The sequence below is a fragment of the Zygotorulaspora mrakii genome, chromosome 1 (genome assembly GCF_013402915.1).
Source record: "Zygotorulaspora mrakii chromosome 1, complete sequence".
NCBI lineage: Eukaryota > Fungi > Ascomycota > Saccharomycetes > Saccharomycetales > Saccharomycetaceae > Zygotorulaspora > Zygotorulaspora mrakii.
The window spans coordinates 399,707-414,003 of NC_050719.1; the positions used below are offsets into that span (position 1 = coordinate 399,707).

At 40.5% G+C, this 14,297-nt stretch overlaps 8 protein-coding genes across 8 annotated transcripts; 7 read left to right on the plus strand and 1 right to left on the minus strand.

The window, feature by feature from the left end:
• Positions 1-927: 927 nt before the first annotated feature.
• On the plus strand, positions 928-2,400 carry TPS1 (alpha,alpha-trehalose-phosphate synthase (UDP-forming) TPS1; the record flags this gene model as incomplete). Its single annotated transcript, XM_037286090.1, has 1 exon — positions 928-2,400. The coding sequence occupies one exon, from the start codon at positions 928-930 to the stop codon at positions 2,398-2,400; it is 1,473 nt and encodes a 490-aa protein (XP_037141985.1).
• Positions 2,401-2,804: 404 nt separating this feature from the next.
• On the plus strand, positions 2,805-3,977 carry PTC4 (type 2C protein phosphatase PTC4; the record flags this gene model as incomplete). Its single annotated transcript, XM_037286091.1, has 1 exon — positions 2,805-3,977. The coding sequence occupies one exon, from the start codon at positions 2,805-2,807 to the stop codon at positions 3,975-3,977; it is 1,173 nt and encodes a 390-aa protein (XP_037141986.1).
• A 227-nt stretch (positions 3,978-4,204) lies between these two features.
• TFC1 (transcription factor TFIIIC subunit TFC1) lies at positions 4,205-6,088 on the plus strand (the record flags this gene model as incomplete). Its single annotated transcript, XM_037286092.1, has 1 exon — positions 4,205-6,088. One exon carries the CDS (start codon positions 4,205-4,207, stop codon positions 6,086-6,088), a length of 1,884 nt encoding a protein of 627 aa, XP_037141987.1.
• A 246-nt stretch (positions 6,089-6,334) lies between these two features.
• MRPL36 (mitochondrial 54S ribosomal protein bL31m) lies at positions 6,335-6,865 on the plus strand (the record flags this gene model as incomplete). Its single annotated transcript, XM_037286093.1, has 1 exon — positions 6,335-6,865. One exon carries the CDS (start codon positions 6,335-6,337, stop codon positions 6,863-6,865), a length of 531 nt encoding a protein of 176 aa, XP_037141988.1.
• A 150-nt stretch (positions 6,866-7,015) lies between these two features.
• On the plus strand, positions 7,016-7,543 carry DIB1 (U4/U6-U5 snRNP complex subunit DIB1; the record flags this gene model as incomplete). Its single annotated transcript, XM_037286094.1, has 1 exon — positions 7,016-7,543. The coding sequence occupies one exon, from the start codon at positions 7,016-7,018 to the stop codon at positions 7,541-7,543; it is 528 nt and encodes a 175-aa protein (XP_037141989.1).
• A 429-nt stretch (positions 7,544-7,972) lies between these two features.
• Positions 7,973-9,964, plus strand: GRS1 (glycine--tRNA ligase; the record flags this gene model as incomplete). Its single annotated transcript, XM_037286095.1, has 1 exon — positions 7,973-9,964. The coding sequence occupies one exon, from the start codon at positions 7,973-7,975 to the stop codon at positions 9,962-9,964; it is 1,992 nt and encodes a 663-aa protein (XP_037141990.1).
• Positions 9,965-10,704: 740 nt separating this feature from the next.
• On the plus strand, positions 10,705-11,409 carry HG535_0A02010 (uncharacterized protein; the record flags this gene model as incomplete). Its single annotated transcript, XM_037286096.1, has 1 exon — positions 10,705-11,409. The coding sequence occupies one exon, from the start codon at positions 10,705-10,707 to the stop codon at positions 11,407-11,409; it is 705 nt and encodes a 234-aa protein (XP_037141991.1).
• A 176-nt stretch (positions 11,410-11,585) lies between these two features.
• On the minus strand, positions 11,586-13,748 carry DUR3 (Dur3p; the record flags this gene model as incomplete). The annotated part of the gene is made up of 1 exon (XM_037286097.1): positions 11,586-13,748. One exon carries the CDS (start codon positions 13,746-13,748, stop codon positions 11,586-11,588), a length of 2,163 nt encoding a protein of 720 aa, XP_037141992.1.
• Between the last annotated feature and the right edge of the window lie 549 nt (positions 13,749-14,297).

The window sequence follows — 14,297 nt, forward strand, 5'->3', positions numbered from 1 at the left end:
CTAAACCAAGTAGATCTGCATAGGCCACTATTTCATGTACTATCGGGTCCCTTGAGGCTCTTTGCAAACACAATATTTCAAACACAGCTGATCAAACTCTCATCACAATGTAATCTTATTATGTTATGTATGGTTTTCATTATCGCTGCAGTTACCCGATTTTCCGAATCTCCAAATGGCAATTCACAGATGCCTTCTTCACATTGGTCAGATCTGTATCAGTTTCCTCTGAGATCTGAGGGACAGGTTTCACAACAACGATTCTTCAAGTGCAGCAATGCGTTGAGATAGCTCGTTGCAGCAGAGTTCCCCTGTTACTGCCGCACTGTGCTACAAAACAAACCACCATGAAAAACTGTCTTCTACGAGAACCTCTCCTGCTCTAATGCAACACTTTAGTTGCACTAAAAAATCTCAGCATTCGCCTTTGAGCACACAAATGTTGCTCTCGAAGCCTATAGTACGTAAAGCCAGGACGAATGTGATGCAAACTAAGCGTACCTTCCCAACAACTGCCGTCCATTACCGCATGTGTTCATCCATATTGAACGAAGTGTCCGTTATATTTCGGCCTCTCGGTACAAGATGCCTGGAGAACATCAGTGTGTTAGAATATAGGGATAGGTTCTTCTCCCGAGAACTATATCATTGCCTCTTTTCTATCAATTAGCCGCCGTTCCCTTAAAATGTTACCCGACTATTTTTTTCTTGCGTGATGAACTTTTGCGAGGGGCAAAGACAGGAATGAAGGGGTAGAAAGTGGTTACAAAACGATATAACTAAGGAGTGTATAAATGGATCATTTTGTATTTAATTGCTTGCAAATTCGAATTTGTGAATTTTGCGATAACTAGGATTGCGTCCTTCAATAGACTTTAAACCAAAGATTAAGTTGGGAAGGAATTGGAAACACAGCACCACAAACGAATGAATTCCGAAGAAACTACACAAATTGAAAAGGACAAGGCTTCGCCAGGTAATATTATCGTTGTCTCGAACAGATTACCTGTCACAATTAATAAAAATGCTGAGACAGGTCAATATGAATACAAGATGTCATCGGGGGGGCTTGTGACCGCTCTACAGGGGCTAAAAAAGACGTCAACTTTTCAATGGTACGGTTGGCCAGGTTTGGAGATTCCAGATCATGAAAAGGAGGTTGTCAAAAAAGACCTGTTGGAGAAATTCAATGCGGTGCCAATTTTTCTGACAGACGAAATAGCAGATTTGCACTATAACGGATTTAGCAATTCTATATTGTGGCCGCTCTTTCACTACCATCCCGGTGAAATTAATTTTGATGAAAACGCTTGGTTAGCGTATAACGAAGCTAATTTAACTTTTGCGAAGGAAATTTGCAAGAACGTTCATGATAACGATGTTATATGGGTTCACGATTATCATTTGATGTTGTTACCTGAGATGATTAGAGACCATCTTACTCAATCGAAAAAATTACAAAATGTCAAGCTTGGTTGGTTTTTGCATACGCCTTTCCCATCAAGTGAAATTTATAGAATTTTGCCTGTGAGACAAGAAATTTTGAAAGGTGTGTTGAGTTGTAACTTAATTGGATTTCATACATATGATTATGCGAGACATTTTCTATCAGCGGTTCAAAGGGTTCTTAACGTGAATACGTTACCTAATGGTGTTGAGTATCAAGGTAGATTTGTTAATGTGGGTGCTTTCCCCATTGGTATAGACGTTGATACGTTCACAGAAGGTTTGAAACAGGAAAAGGTGAAGAAAAGAATCCAGGAGTTAAAGCAAACTTTCAAAGGCTGTAAAATTATTGTTGGTGTGGATAGATTGGATTATATTAAAGGTGTTCCACAAAAATTGCACGCAATTGAAGTTTTTCTAAACGAACATCCTGAATGGATAGGTAAAGTTGTACTGGTTCAAGTAGCAGTTCCAAGTCGTGGTGACGTGGAAGAATATCAATATTTAAGGCTTGTTGTAAATGAATTGGTTGGTAGAATCAATGGTCAATTTGGTACTGTTGAATTCGTTCCGATTCATTTCATGCATAAAAGTATTCCATTTGAGGAATTGATTTCATTGTATGCTGCAAGTGATGTTTGTTTAGTCTCTTCTACTCGTGATGGTATGAATTTGGTCTCTTATGAATACATCGCTTGTCAAGAAGAAAAAAAGGGAACTTTAATATTAAGTGAGTTTACAGGCGCTGCTCAATCTTTAAATGGTGCTCTAATTGTTAACCCATGGAACACCGATGAACTCTCGGATGCCATTAACGAGGCTTTGACCTTACCAGATGAGAAAAAAGATGCGAACTGGGAAAAGCTTTACAAGTACATTTCAAAGTACACATCGGCCTTCTGGGGTGAAAGTTTCGTTCATGAGCTGTTTAGTGCTTCAAATGAATCAAAATGATATAATACACCAATTACATATGTATATAAAGAACCGCATACATAAAGGCACGTAACTACATCTGCTTGCGACCGAATGCCATTTTGTCAAACGATTAATGTCGACTTCGTTATCTCTTTATTATCTCTTGGGCGTTTCTTGCAGTCATCTCTTACGTTAAATCTTGCGGAGATGTATTTTGCATGTTGGCAAAACGGTCGGAAAAGTTCATGGGGATTGACAGGCTTTGTCTCAAACGAAATTTGAAATATTATTTTATGTATAAACATCAGTCTACGGAAAATCGTAGACAGGTCTGTTTCAATTATTGGTGAGCATTGACCGAACGTTAGGTGATTTTAAACAATTGAGTCAAATTCTGCAAGATACCTGTAAACTTAGATAGTGGAGGCGAGGCGGCAGGGATGGGTCAACTACTTTCTCACCCGTTAACGGAAAAATATCTGGAATATAACGACTATAAACATGTTTCACAGGATCAGACTTCCAATATAACTTCTGCTGATGGTAATTTGGTACCACACTTCTACAATTGTGTAGGATCTATGCAAGGTTATAGGCTAACGCAAGAGGATGCACATCTTGTGTTAAACGAGGATAAGGCCATTCACGTTAAATTTTATGATCCTTTCAAGAATAAGATGGAGCAATTGAAACTTAGTATATTTTCCTTATTTGATGGTCACGGTGGTGCAGATTGTTCAAATTTTCTCAGCGGGGGGCATCAACACAGCGCTAAAAAGGGTATTGCAAGATGGATAGCGTACAGCTTTGAAAGACACCAATATGGAGCCTATCTTGACAATGATAGTGATTCTTTGAGGCCTCCAAACTCGAAGAGAGCGTTCAGAACTTTACAAGGGCTTATAACGCAAGTTATTAAAGATGCATTTATGTTGCAAGATCAAGAGCTATATCAGCATTTTGCAAACAGTTCGTGTGGCTCAACAGCTGTAGTTGCGATTATTATTAATAACGAATTTTTATATGTGGCGAATTGCGGTGATTCCAGATGCATTCTTTCGTCGAAAAATTTAGGAATTAAAACGATGTCATACGATCATAAACCTCAACATATAGGTGAATTATTAAGAATAAACGATAATGGCGGTACAGTTTCTTTAGGTAGAGTTGGTGGAGTCTTGGCATTAAGTCGAGCTTTCAGCGATTTCCAATTCAAAAGAGGGGTGAATTATGGTAAAAACAAGGGTCATCATCAGAATGCGGGTATTCCTCCTCAAGAAGCACAAGTGACCGCTGAGCCTGACGTGTTAATGCATAAGATCGATTTCACGAAGGATGAGTTTTTAGTACTAGGATGCGATGGTATATGGGATATCTACAGTAATAAACAACTGGTACAGTTTATTAAGTATCACTTAACCTTGGGAGTAAATTTACCTGGTATTATTACCAAATTGTTAGATCACGGAATAGCGCAAGCTAATAGCAATACTGGTGTCGGTTTCGATAATATGACAGCAATATTGGTTGTTCTAAATAATGGTGGAGAGAGTCTACAAGATTGGTACACAAAGATGAAAGTTCGTCTTGAACGCGAACGGGGTCTTCAATAAGGTATACGTTATCATTGCCAAGAGCTTTGATTTAAAATGATTCCTTTACCATTAATATTATGAGTATATGATATTTATCCTGATTTAAAATTATATAAAGCATTGATTTTTTTTAAAAGTACGCGCGTTACCATCGTTGTTGACATATAACATCAGAACTTGACACGGTCGAATAAAAGGGAGAGAGAAAACCAGAAAAGACCAACACATCGTGCGAAATTGGCGGAATGGACTCTTCTGAGGATGCTGAACTTGTGCAGCTGTCCACCCTACCAGGCACCTCAACAGCTGTGGCCAAGGAATATACGCTGGATATTCCACGAATACCGAGTGTCGAATTACCATTAAACATATCCGAAAACCAAGCAAGTGTGTTGAAGGCAATTAACATGTGCGGTGGTATTGATAAGATCAAGGAAGCTCTCAATGAGTATGGTGAGACGACTGACTCTCAAAAAGGCTTGGAGCTTTACATGAATGAAAGTCAAGATAATTTAGATTATTTTAATGAACACCCCATTATAGGTAAAAAAGTTCCCAACAGAGATGAATCTATTGTTTTAAAAATACAAATGCCTAAAGGAACATTGGCAAACCATGCAGGCAATGTGCAGAAAGCTTTAGCATCTCTCGATAGTCGTGACGTTCGTATAAATCCTGTTGCGATTATTAATAATACTATCAAATTTAGAGAAATGTCTGACTTTCAAATACGGCTTGATAATGCACCTTCTGCTAATGAATTTAAGGATAGTTTCGGAACTCTGGATTGGGATAGTTTCAAAAAATACGTTAATTCCGTTCCTGATAATGATCCTAGACCCTTTGAAAATATCAGTAATTTAGTGATGGACCGCAATTCAGTTGTCCCAAGTTCAGACTTTCAGTTGCCCCCACCCCCTCGGCTTTCAATGGTTAGTTTCCCGTTGTTGTATAGGTACAAGACTAATCCATTTGCTACCAAGAAATCCAGTGGAGCTGTTGAGGTCAAAGGTACATACATAAAAAATCATCAACAGTTTGTACACGAAATGGGCGACGATATAAAAATTCCGACGAAGCCCCACGAGCTTGTCGCCAAGGATTATGAAGTAGCGCAGAAGAACTTAGTGTGGCCAGGGACAAAAAAGGAGTCGAAATTTTTTGAATTATTACAGAGGTGTCTGGAGACTTTGCATAAACTCTTCGATGCTAGGCCTGTATGGGTAAAAAAGCATATTGATGGAATTGTTGATCAAGAGGTACATCACACACTCAAAATTGCGTTGGCATTAATATCTTATAGATTCACTGTAGGGCCATGGAGGAATACATATATAAAACTGGGCCTGGATCCACGTAGCTCCTCAGAGTACGCAAAATATCAAACTGAGTATTTTAAGATTGAAAGAAAACTTTTACTCTCATCAACCATTCGAAAAAATATACCAAGCCCACCCCCGGCTGTGTTCAACTCAAATAACCCAGGTGATATCGATAGTCGTTTCAAATTCAATGGCAAGCAAATTCCCTGGTATTTAATGCTTCAAATAGATTTGCTCGTTGAAGAACCGGCTATAAAGGAGGTATACGAAAAAGCCGAGTATTTAACCAAAGCCAATGAACTTACTGGCTGGTTTACAGAGTTAGATTTAGCGAAAATACGAAAAATAGTAAAGTATGAGTTAGGATGTATGGTTCAGGGAAATTACAAGTTCAACCAATACAAACTTAAATATTTCAAAACAATGCTTTATGTGAAAGAATCGATGATGAAAGCTCAAGGAAAGGATGCCGACGGATATATAGACATTAGCGGTTCTGACACAACCAAAAAAGAGTCTGGTCAACGTTTCGCTCGGGAAGATAGTAATGTTGAGGATGAGGATGAAGATAATGGTGTAGAGACGGGTGAGGTTGACGACACTGTTTTAGAAGCTGAGGAAGCGGATGATGATCTTCGAGTAGAGGTGAATTCAGATGACGAAGGCGACGATATTGCAGATGACAGCTTTGATGTCCGATCAGCCACCTTCCAAGAAATTATCAAGCAAATTGCTAAATGCGATCCAGAGAAAGCAAACGTCCTCCAGAAAACGCTTAATGGCTTTATCAGCGAAAGTAGCCTGTAAACAATTTGACGCAAAGTAGCATGACTCAAGGAGCACTTTCCATATGTATGTTATCGATTCAAAAGATACAATGAACATGTTTATTCCTCGTATAGCGCGATGAGGTATGTAATTCTCAAATTTTTTTTATTTTAGCATTCAACTGTGTGTAATAACTTAATGAATTATAACCAAATAATTTTGTATAGTGATTTAGAGGTTATTGGATCTTTAGAAAGTGATTGCCGTTAGAATATATACATCAATATGATAAGAACATTAATCTCGATAAGGAGGGCCTCTACTGGCGCGTACAAAGGTGCCAGTCAGATCTCTATACCCAGAAGGCCTTTAAAAAAGATACGTCTCGGGAAGGCAAGACCTGCGATTTACCACCAGTTTGACGTACATGTAGAATTAAGCGATGGTAGCGTGATAGTGAGAAAGTCGCAATTTCCTAAAGACCAAATCAGACTAATTCAGGATCAAAGGAATAATCCTCTCTGGAACCCAAGTAGAGATGACTTGGTGATTGTAGATGCCACTGCGGGTGGCAGTCTGGATAAGTTCAAGCAAAGGTACAGCTCTATATTCTCTATAGAGGAAGATCCGAAGACTCCTGATAATGAAACTGCCATGAAGACAAAATCCGAAATACCAAGTAAAGGAGAGGAAAATGCAGAAATCGCTACTGAAGACACAGCATTAGAGATAGATGACTATTTGTCTTTACTCGATGATAGCTCCAAACAAATCAGTACAGGTAAGCTGGCAACAAAGAAGAAACCAAAGAAATAGCCGTGTTCAACACCTCAGGCATCTACTGGTATATATCAAATAGCATATTCGTGTATATAAATCTAAAGACAATGAATTCCTGCTGGGGAAATCAGCTAAACTTCATTTCCTCCTATTTTGACCAGAACTTTACGCTTCTTGGATTTCATTATGACATCTAAGAACGGGCACGATGTTTTTTTCCTCATCAGCACTTGTATTTGTGTGCATGATCGCACAGATACATATATACCAGTGGCGACGAAAAGCATGGGTAGTGTATTTTTACCTCATTTGCATACTGGTTGGCATGTCGATCAAGCAATAGTGACGGAAACGGAACGGATAGTCGTTATAAGGTTTGGTCGTGACTGGGATAAACAGTGCATGATAATGGACGAACTACTATATTCAATAGCGGAAAAAGTCAAGAATTTTGCTGCTATCTATTTATGTGACATTGACGAAGTTCCGGACTTTAATGAAATGTATGAGTTGCAGGATCCACTCACAGTCATGTTCTTTTATCAGAATAAGCATATGATGTGCGATTTTGGAACAGGCAATAATAATAAGATGAATTTTTTGGTAGACGATAAGCAAGAAATGATAGATATACTGGAGACTATATTCAGAGGTGCAAGAAAGAACAAGGGTTTAGTAATTTCCCCCTACGATTATAACCACAAGCGGGTGTAAATTAGTATGTTTATAAAAGCACGAAAAAGTTGGCACATATGGGACGAAACGCAACCTTTGTCTACGAACTCTGGTGTGGCAATTAAAAGGCAAATGTATGGAATTATTAAAAATTTGATATATGGTATAGCACTGCTATAGCGGATATTTAACCTCAATAGAGCTTATGGTGTCTGTGCACGCGTAATTCACGTGTACAGAGGCCTCCAAAATTTCAATTTTTGATTTCGAAATAAAGAAAATGACAAAACCTCGAAGGACGACGAAGATAAAAATGTTCGAAAGTAATAGATAGTTTGCTTGTAAATCAGGATATTCGTATCGTCGGATTTACTCTAAGTTTTTCAATATACTACCAAGCTGGTGTTCTTAAACTTAGCTAAAAGGTTTTACTCACAGATTGTCAAAAGATCGGTAAAAGTCAAAAAGATGAGTGCTGCGGAAATCAAAATGGTGAGATCCACGGCTGAAATTAACAGAGAAAATTTGGAAGCTGTTCTCAGAGGCAGATTTTTTTACGCACCAGCATTTGATTTATATGGTGGTGTGTCTGGCTTGTACGACTATGGTCCACCTGGTTGTGCATTCCAAGCAAATGTTATCGATGTATGGAGAAAGCACTTTATTTTGGAGGAAGACATGTTGGAGGTGGATTGCACAATGCTAACTCCATTTGAAGTTTTGAAGACCTCAGGACATGTTGACAAATTCTCCGACTGGATGTGCAGAGATTTTAATACTGGTGAAATTTTCAGAGCAGATCATCTGGTCGAAGAAGTATTGGAAGCGCGTTTAAAAGGTGATAAAGAAGCTAGAGGTCTGCTTGAAGATGCCAATGCATCCGCCCAAGAGGACAATAACAAGAAGAAGAGAAAGAATAAAGTTAAGCAGATCAAGGCAGTCAAACTTGAAGATGATGTTGTGAAGGAATACGAAGAAATTTTGGCAAAGATTGATGGCTATTCTGGTGAAGAACTTGGTCAGTTGATGGAAAAATACAATGTCGGTAACCCTGTCACCGGCGAATCTTTGGAGGCACCAAGAGCTTTCAACTTGATGTTCGAGACAGCTATTGGCCCATCTGGTCAATTGAGGGGGTTTTTGAGACCAGAAACTGCTCAAGGTCAGTTCTTAAATTTCAATAAGCTGTTGGAATTCAACAACAGCAAAACACCTTTCGCCTCAGCTTCTATTGGTAAATCTTTCAGAAATGAAATTTCTCCAAGAGCAGGTTTACTAAGAGTTCGTGAGTTTTTAATGGCTGAAATTGAACACTTCTTAGACCCAGAAGATAAATCTCATCCACGATTTGCAGAGGTTAAAGACACAAAATTATCATTTTTGCCTCGTGAAGTCCAACAAGCAGGCTCTACAGAACCAATTGTTATGTCTATTGGTGAAGCTGTGAAAACAAAGTTGGTGGACAATGAGACCCTCGGTTATTTCATTGCAAGAATTGCTAAGTTTTTGTTAACAATCGGTGTTGACGAAACAAAAATGAGATTCCGTCAACATATGGCTAATGAAATGGCACATTATGCGGCAGATTGTTGGGATGGTGAATTGAAAACATCATATGGATGGATTGAATGTGTCGGTTGTGCCGATAGATCAGCTTACGATTTGACAGTTCACTCTAACAAAACGAAACAAAAATTGGTTGTTAGACAGAAATTAGATACTCCAGTCGAGGTTAAAAAGTGGGAAATTGATCTTACAAAGAAGTTATTCGGCCCAAAATTTAGAAAAGATGCTCCTAAAGTTGAGGCTTATTTATTGAATTTGTCACAAGCTGAATTGAAGGCCAAAAGTGAAGAACTGAAAGCTAATGAGAAAATTATTTTCCAAGTTGATGGTATTGAAGGCAACCTCGAACTAGATGGAAACTTCATTACCATTGAAGAGAGAACAAAGACCGAACATGTTAGGGAATTTGTTCCAAATGTCATTGAACCATCATTTGGGATTGGACGTATCATTTACTCGGTTTTTGAACATTCTTTCTGGAACAGACCTGAGGATACTGCAAGATCAGTTCTCTCTTTTCCACCATTGGTTGCTCCAAGTAAAGTGTTGTTGGTCCCCCTATCTAACCATAAAGATTTGGCTCCAATCACAGCTCAAATCTCTAAACTTCTAAGGGCCGAAAAGATTCCATTCAAAGTTGATGATTCTGGTGTCTCTATTGGTAAGAGATATGCACGTAATGATGAATTGGGTACACCTTTCGGAATAACCATCGATTTCGCCTCAATAAAAGACGGCTCTGTAACTTTGAGAGAGAGAGATTCCACAAAACAAGTAAGAGGTTCAGCTACCGATATAATCGGCGCTATTCGTGAAATCACTTACAATGGTGTCTCCTGGGACGAGGGTACGAAAGATTTGGCCCCATTCGTTTCGCAATCTGAAACAGTGTAAGCGTGTGTTTTTGTATATCTCTTAAATACGATAAATCTGATAAATATGTTAGCCTCAGACAAGCCGCGTTATGTAACCTTTTAATATAGTATGAAGCTTATAATCGAATACTCCGAGACCTGACAAAATACATTTCCGAAGGGTTTCCGTGCGTATAGGCAGGCGCCAGTTGAGATATCGATTCACGAGTGAGAATTCTCTTAAAAATAGGAATCGCTCTCAGAAAACGCATGGCGATCAGGATATCTACTGTCTGAGTTTACGGCTTGTCTTTTCAACAGATTGGCATTTTCTCTTATATTTAGTGATGAATAGTTTCAAATTTAGAGGCATGATTGATGCACCCAGAAGGCACCAACTAAAAGGACATGGAATGACAGTAAGTTCTTAAAAACGTCGCTAAGATTCGTGTGCTATGAGTGCGACTCATTAGGAGATAACAAAGTTGCATCTAGGACGCATATTTGTATACATATTTTTATATACACAAAGCTCGACTCTGAACCCGGCGGCACTTACTGCAGCTATGGTACGAAAGAATCCGGTAATATTGTAGTAAGTACTTCAAGAACCCTACCACTCGTGCAAAAACTGTTGAGTATGTCAACCAATATAAAAAAAAAGATGGAAAAGATTTCATCGACTGGTGGTGTGAGGCACAAGATATCAAACTTTTGAAAGGTAGAGCTGCTCCACTAACGACTCTATGCTTAGCACCCTTCAGAGTCGAGAATCCCCGCATGCGGCCATGGCTAGCTGAATATGTTCAGCGAGATATTACTGACAAGGAACTTATAGCCATGGCATGGATGATAGGATTTTGGCTAGGTGATGGGCACCGTTCTGGTGCGGTTTTCTCTCTGAATAGCACTGATGCTGATCTAAATCAATTTTTGAAAGAACAAGCGGAACTATGGGGCATGACATATCGCTATGTCAAGCAAATTGAGCCTGTTGGGAACCTTTGTGCAAATGCATATCTTCACACCTACACCAATGGGATTCGCAATTTAAATAAAGCGAATCCCTTGGTAGACACCCTAAAGGGTCTAAAATTCTATGCAGCAGGTGTGATTAAGCGACCAAAGAATTTTCCTGATTTCGTCCAAACTGAAGAGATAATTGTGAGAGAAGCACTACTAGCGGGGCTGTTGGACGCTGATGGTAGCACTTCTATCTATCGCTCCCAAATTTCTATGAGAATTGCAACCGTATACCCGCCGCTTAGAGATGGGGCTATGCTTGCGGCTCGCTCTCTAGGTCTAAATGTTTCGGTAAGCCATGCAGCAGCAAAATCATTCGAAACCTATAATGCCCAGGAAGTCTGGAATCTCTTTATTACACCAGGCTCCAATATTGAAAGATTTTTCGGCATAATTGACAGGTGTGGACTTGAAAGAAGGCGAGACATGCCAGTGTATCCAAAAAAGAAGACTGATGCTTGATTCTCAGCGAACACGGGTACTATAGTTTACTCGACTGCCGAATTCAAACTGCTAAAATATGTTCAAATGTTTTTAAAGTTATTATCTTGCTTCCATGGCTTCAGGGAGATGTTTCCTCCAAAATTAAAACGTACATTTATATATATTACATAATTATTGAATAGTTTTCGCTCTTTTCAAGGTGCATCCCCTAGGTTGTCATCGATATTGGCCGCACGTCTGCGAACTTCAGCAGATAACTGACTTTGGACAACGTGGAGTTCCTCTGGGTGCTCATTTTGCCATTCCCTCAATTTATGTGTCTGTCCGGTGCAGTCCCAGTAAATACCACGGAAAGTTGTGTATATACCATTTCTACCTTCATACAATGGAAATATGATAACCGCAAACCCAGTAAAGAACATCCAGATGATAGCAACCACCACCCACCCAGTGAAAAACTTCCTCGAGAAAATATAGCTCGATCCATACATCGGCATTGGCCAAACAACCAGCATAGCGATACTCAAAAATAGACATAAGTAACCCGCGTATTTGGACGCTTTCCTCAGATGCTCCTCTTCCTCCTTCATTTCCATAACACGACGTTCATCTACCAAGTGATTTACTACCTCTGAAACTTGCGACGTGATCGGATTTAATTTCTCAGTATTCGAGGAATTCTCCTCGTTTGCGCTGTTTTCCATCAATATGCTAGATCTTGGCTCAATCACATCTTCCAACTCTTCAAACTCATCCACTCTTTTGATACTTTTCAAAATCTCCCAGTCAAAATTCTGCGACTTGAAGATAAGCGTCAAGAGTGGAGAAAAAATACACGGCGATAGTAACGCAACCACATTACCAACAAGCATAGGGTCATCTTCAAAAGTATTCGCAACTGTAATTGACCCATACATTCCCTTTGTGCAAGCCAACCACGACATGATTGCCAAACCTGTACCCAAGATGGGTGACCAGATGGCAGCAATCGTATTCTGTCTTTTGGACAGTAGAGTCAATGCTACCGGAAACACAGCTGCCGATATTATGATACCCATTAACTCATATAAATATCCCATAGAAATTCCAGCATAATAAAGACCAGTGGCAAAACCAGACATGGCTAACGAGAAAACAACCATAGAAGCATGAGACATAAGAATTAATCTTTTACCGCTTGCTTTAGGGTTGACGTATCCCTTGTAGATGTCATACGTGAAAATAGAAGAGACTGCAATGAATTCAGCAGACATTGCTGAAGTAACTGCCATAAAAATCATGAATAAAGTGGCAACTGCTCCACCTTTACCCATCAAGGCGACCGCTGCACTTGGCAAAGCCAAGCCCGCTGACACTTGATCTGGAGTCAATCTATTTGGGTACGTTGGGAAAGCCGGTGTTGACTCTAAAGCCAAACATGCCAGCCCCATAGTTGTAGCCGTTAGCCATGGGATTGCGAACCACGCCAACCCACCCAAAATATAACCTGGCAAAGCTGCTGCTGGAGAGGCAGCAATTGCCTTGTTCCAGTAGCCATTGTCAAGCCCAACGGTGCCGAAATTGCCCACGATGTTGATAACAAAAAATATTCCTCCGGATCTTGAATGCATTGTTAGATAAGAGCCTTCAGCATTACCTTCAACAGGATGGTCTATTGCAGCTTGAGTTATAAGTTCCCAGACTCTGCCGGGCGAGCCCAAAACGTCGCTCGTCGCGTAGGTAGTAAACGCGAAGGTCAAAATAATTACGACGATGGCGATGGTGTGGACGTAGTCGGTCAAAAAAGTAGCTTTGATACCACCAAAAAGGGTGTATACCATGACACCTACGGGTAGGAGGAAGATGCAGGCGACGGTATTCATGCCTGTGACGTCGCTGATGGAGGCGGAGCCACCAGTAAGCAACATTGCAGAGACTAGAACGTTAGTTGCGAAGGCGAAGAAAATAAAGACACCGTGTGCGGCGGAACCGTACCTGGCCTTCACGATTTCCAGGTAGGTGTGAGCTTCTGGTGCCTTTTGCTTGGCCTTGATAGCGATGAAGGCGAATAAAATGATCTGGCAAGTTGCCCCGGCAGCGTAGAAAAAGGGTCCGGATATACCGTTCCTGTAAGCTTGGGTGGAGGACTGCAGGAGAGTGGCGGCCCATGTCCAGGAGGAGACGACAGCGGCGGAGATCAGGCCAGTTTTGACAGAACGACCGGCTGTGGAGAACTCTTCGGAGGTGATGATTTCTTTTTGGTAGCGACGCAGGACAAAGGTCGTCAGAATCATACCGACGGAGAAAACCATACCCAGACCGACCACGATGGCGTAGCCAGCACCTTGGGGCAAGGGGATGTTTAGAGTACCAGGCATGTGAATTGTGTTTTGGTAAGCTGTGCTGGGGTGGTCAGGAGAGGATGTAGAGGGGGAGAGGATGTGGAGGGAGGACAAGGTGGGATGAGGAGGCAAATGGGTAATATTCGGTGTTTTAAATAGTCCAAAAAGTTGGAAAAGTTTTCATGAAGCATCATGAAGTGAGATCGCGATGAGTATACAGCACGGGAGCAGAGATTTGGGAAGATTGCTTTTCGCGGTGCAATGAGGAGTCATTTCAGATGTGGGACTCGACATGTCGATTGCAGCTACTCCACACGGCTCCTTCGATAATTGGATTGATATGTTCTATGATAGCTTCTTTGGATGGCTTCTTTGATTGGTTTCCTGAGAAATGGCGAAGACTCCGTAAGTGAGATACGATAACCTCAGTGATGAAAAGTGTCATTAGCGTGCAAGTTGTCTTCACTGCAGATTTCTGGGCGGTTTACGTATCAAGCGCATTTTTCAGAGTCGGGTTTCCTATCGTGGCGATCCGCATGTTTGGTCGCATAGTTTGATGAGCGAGAGCGATACGGCGGTAGGGGC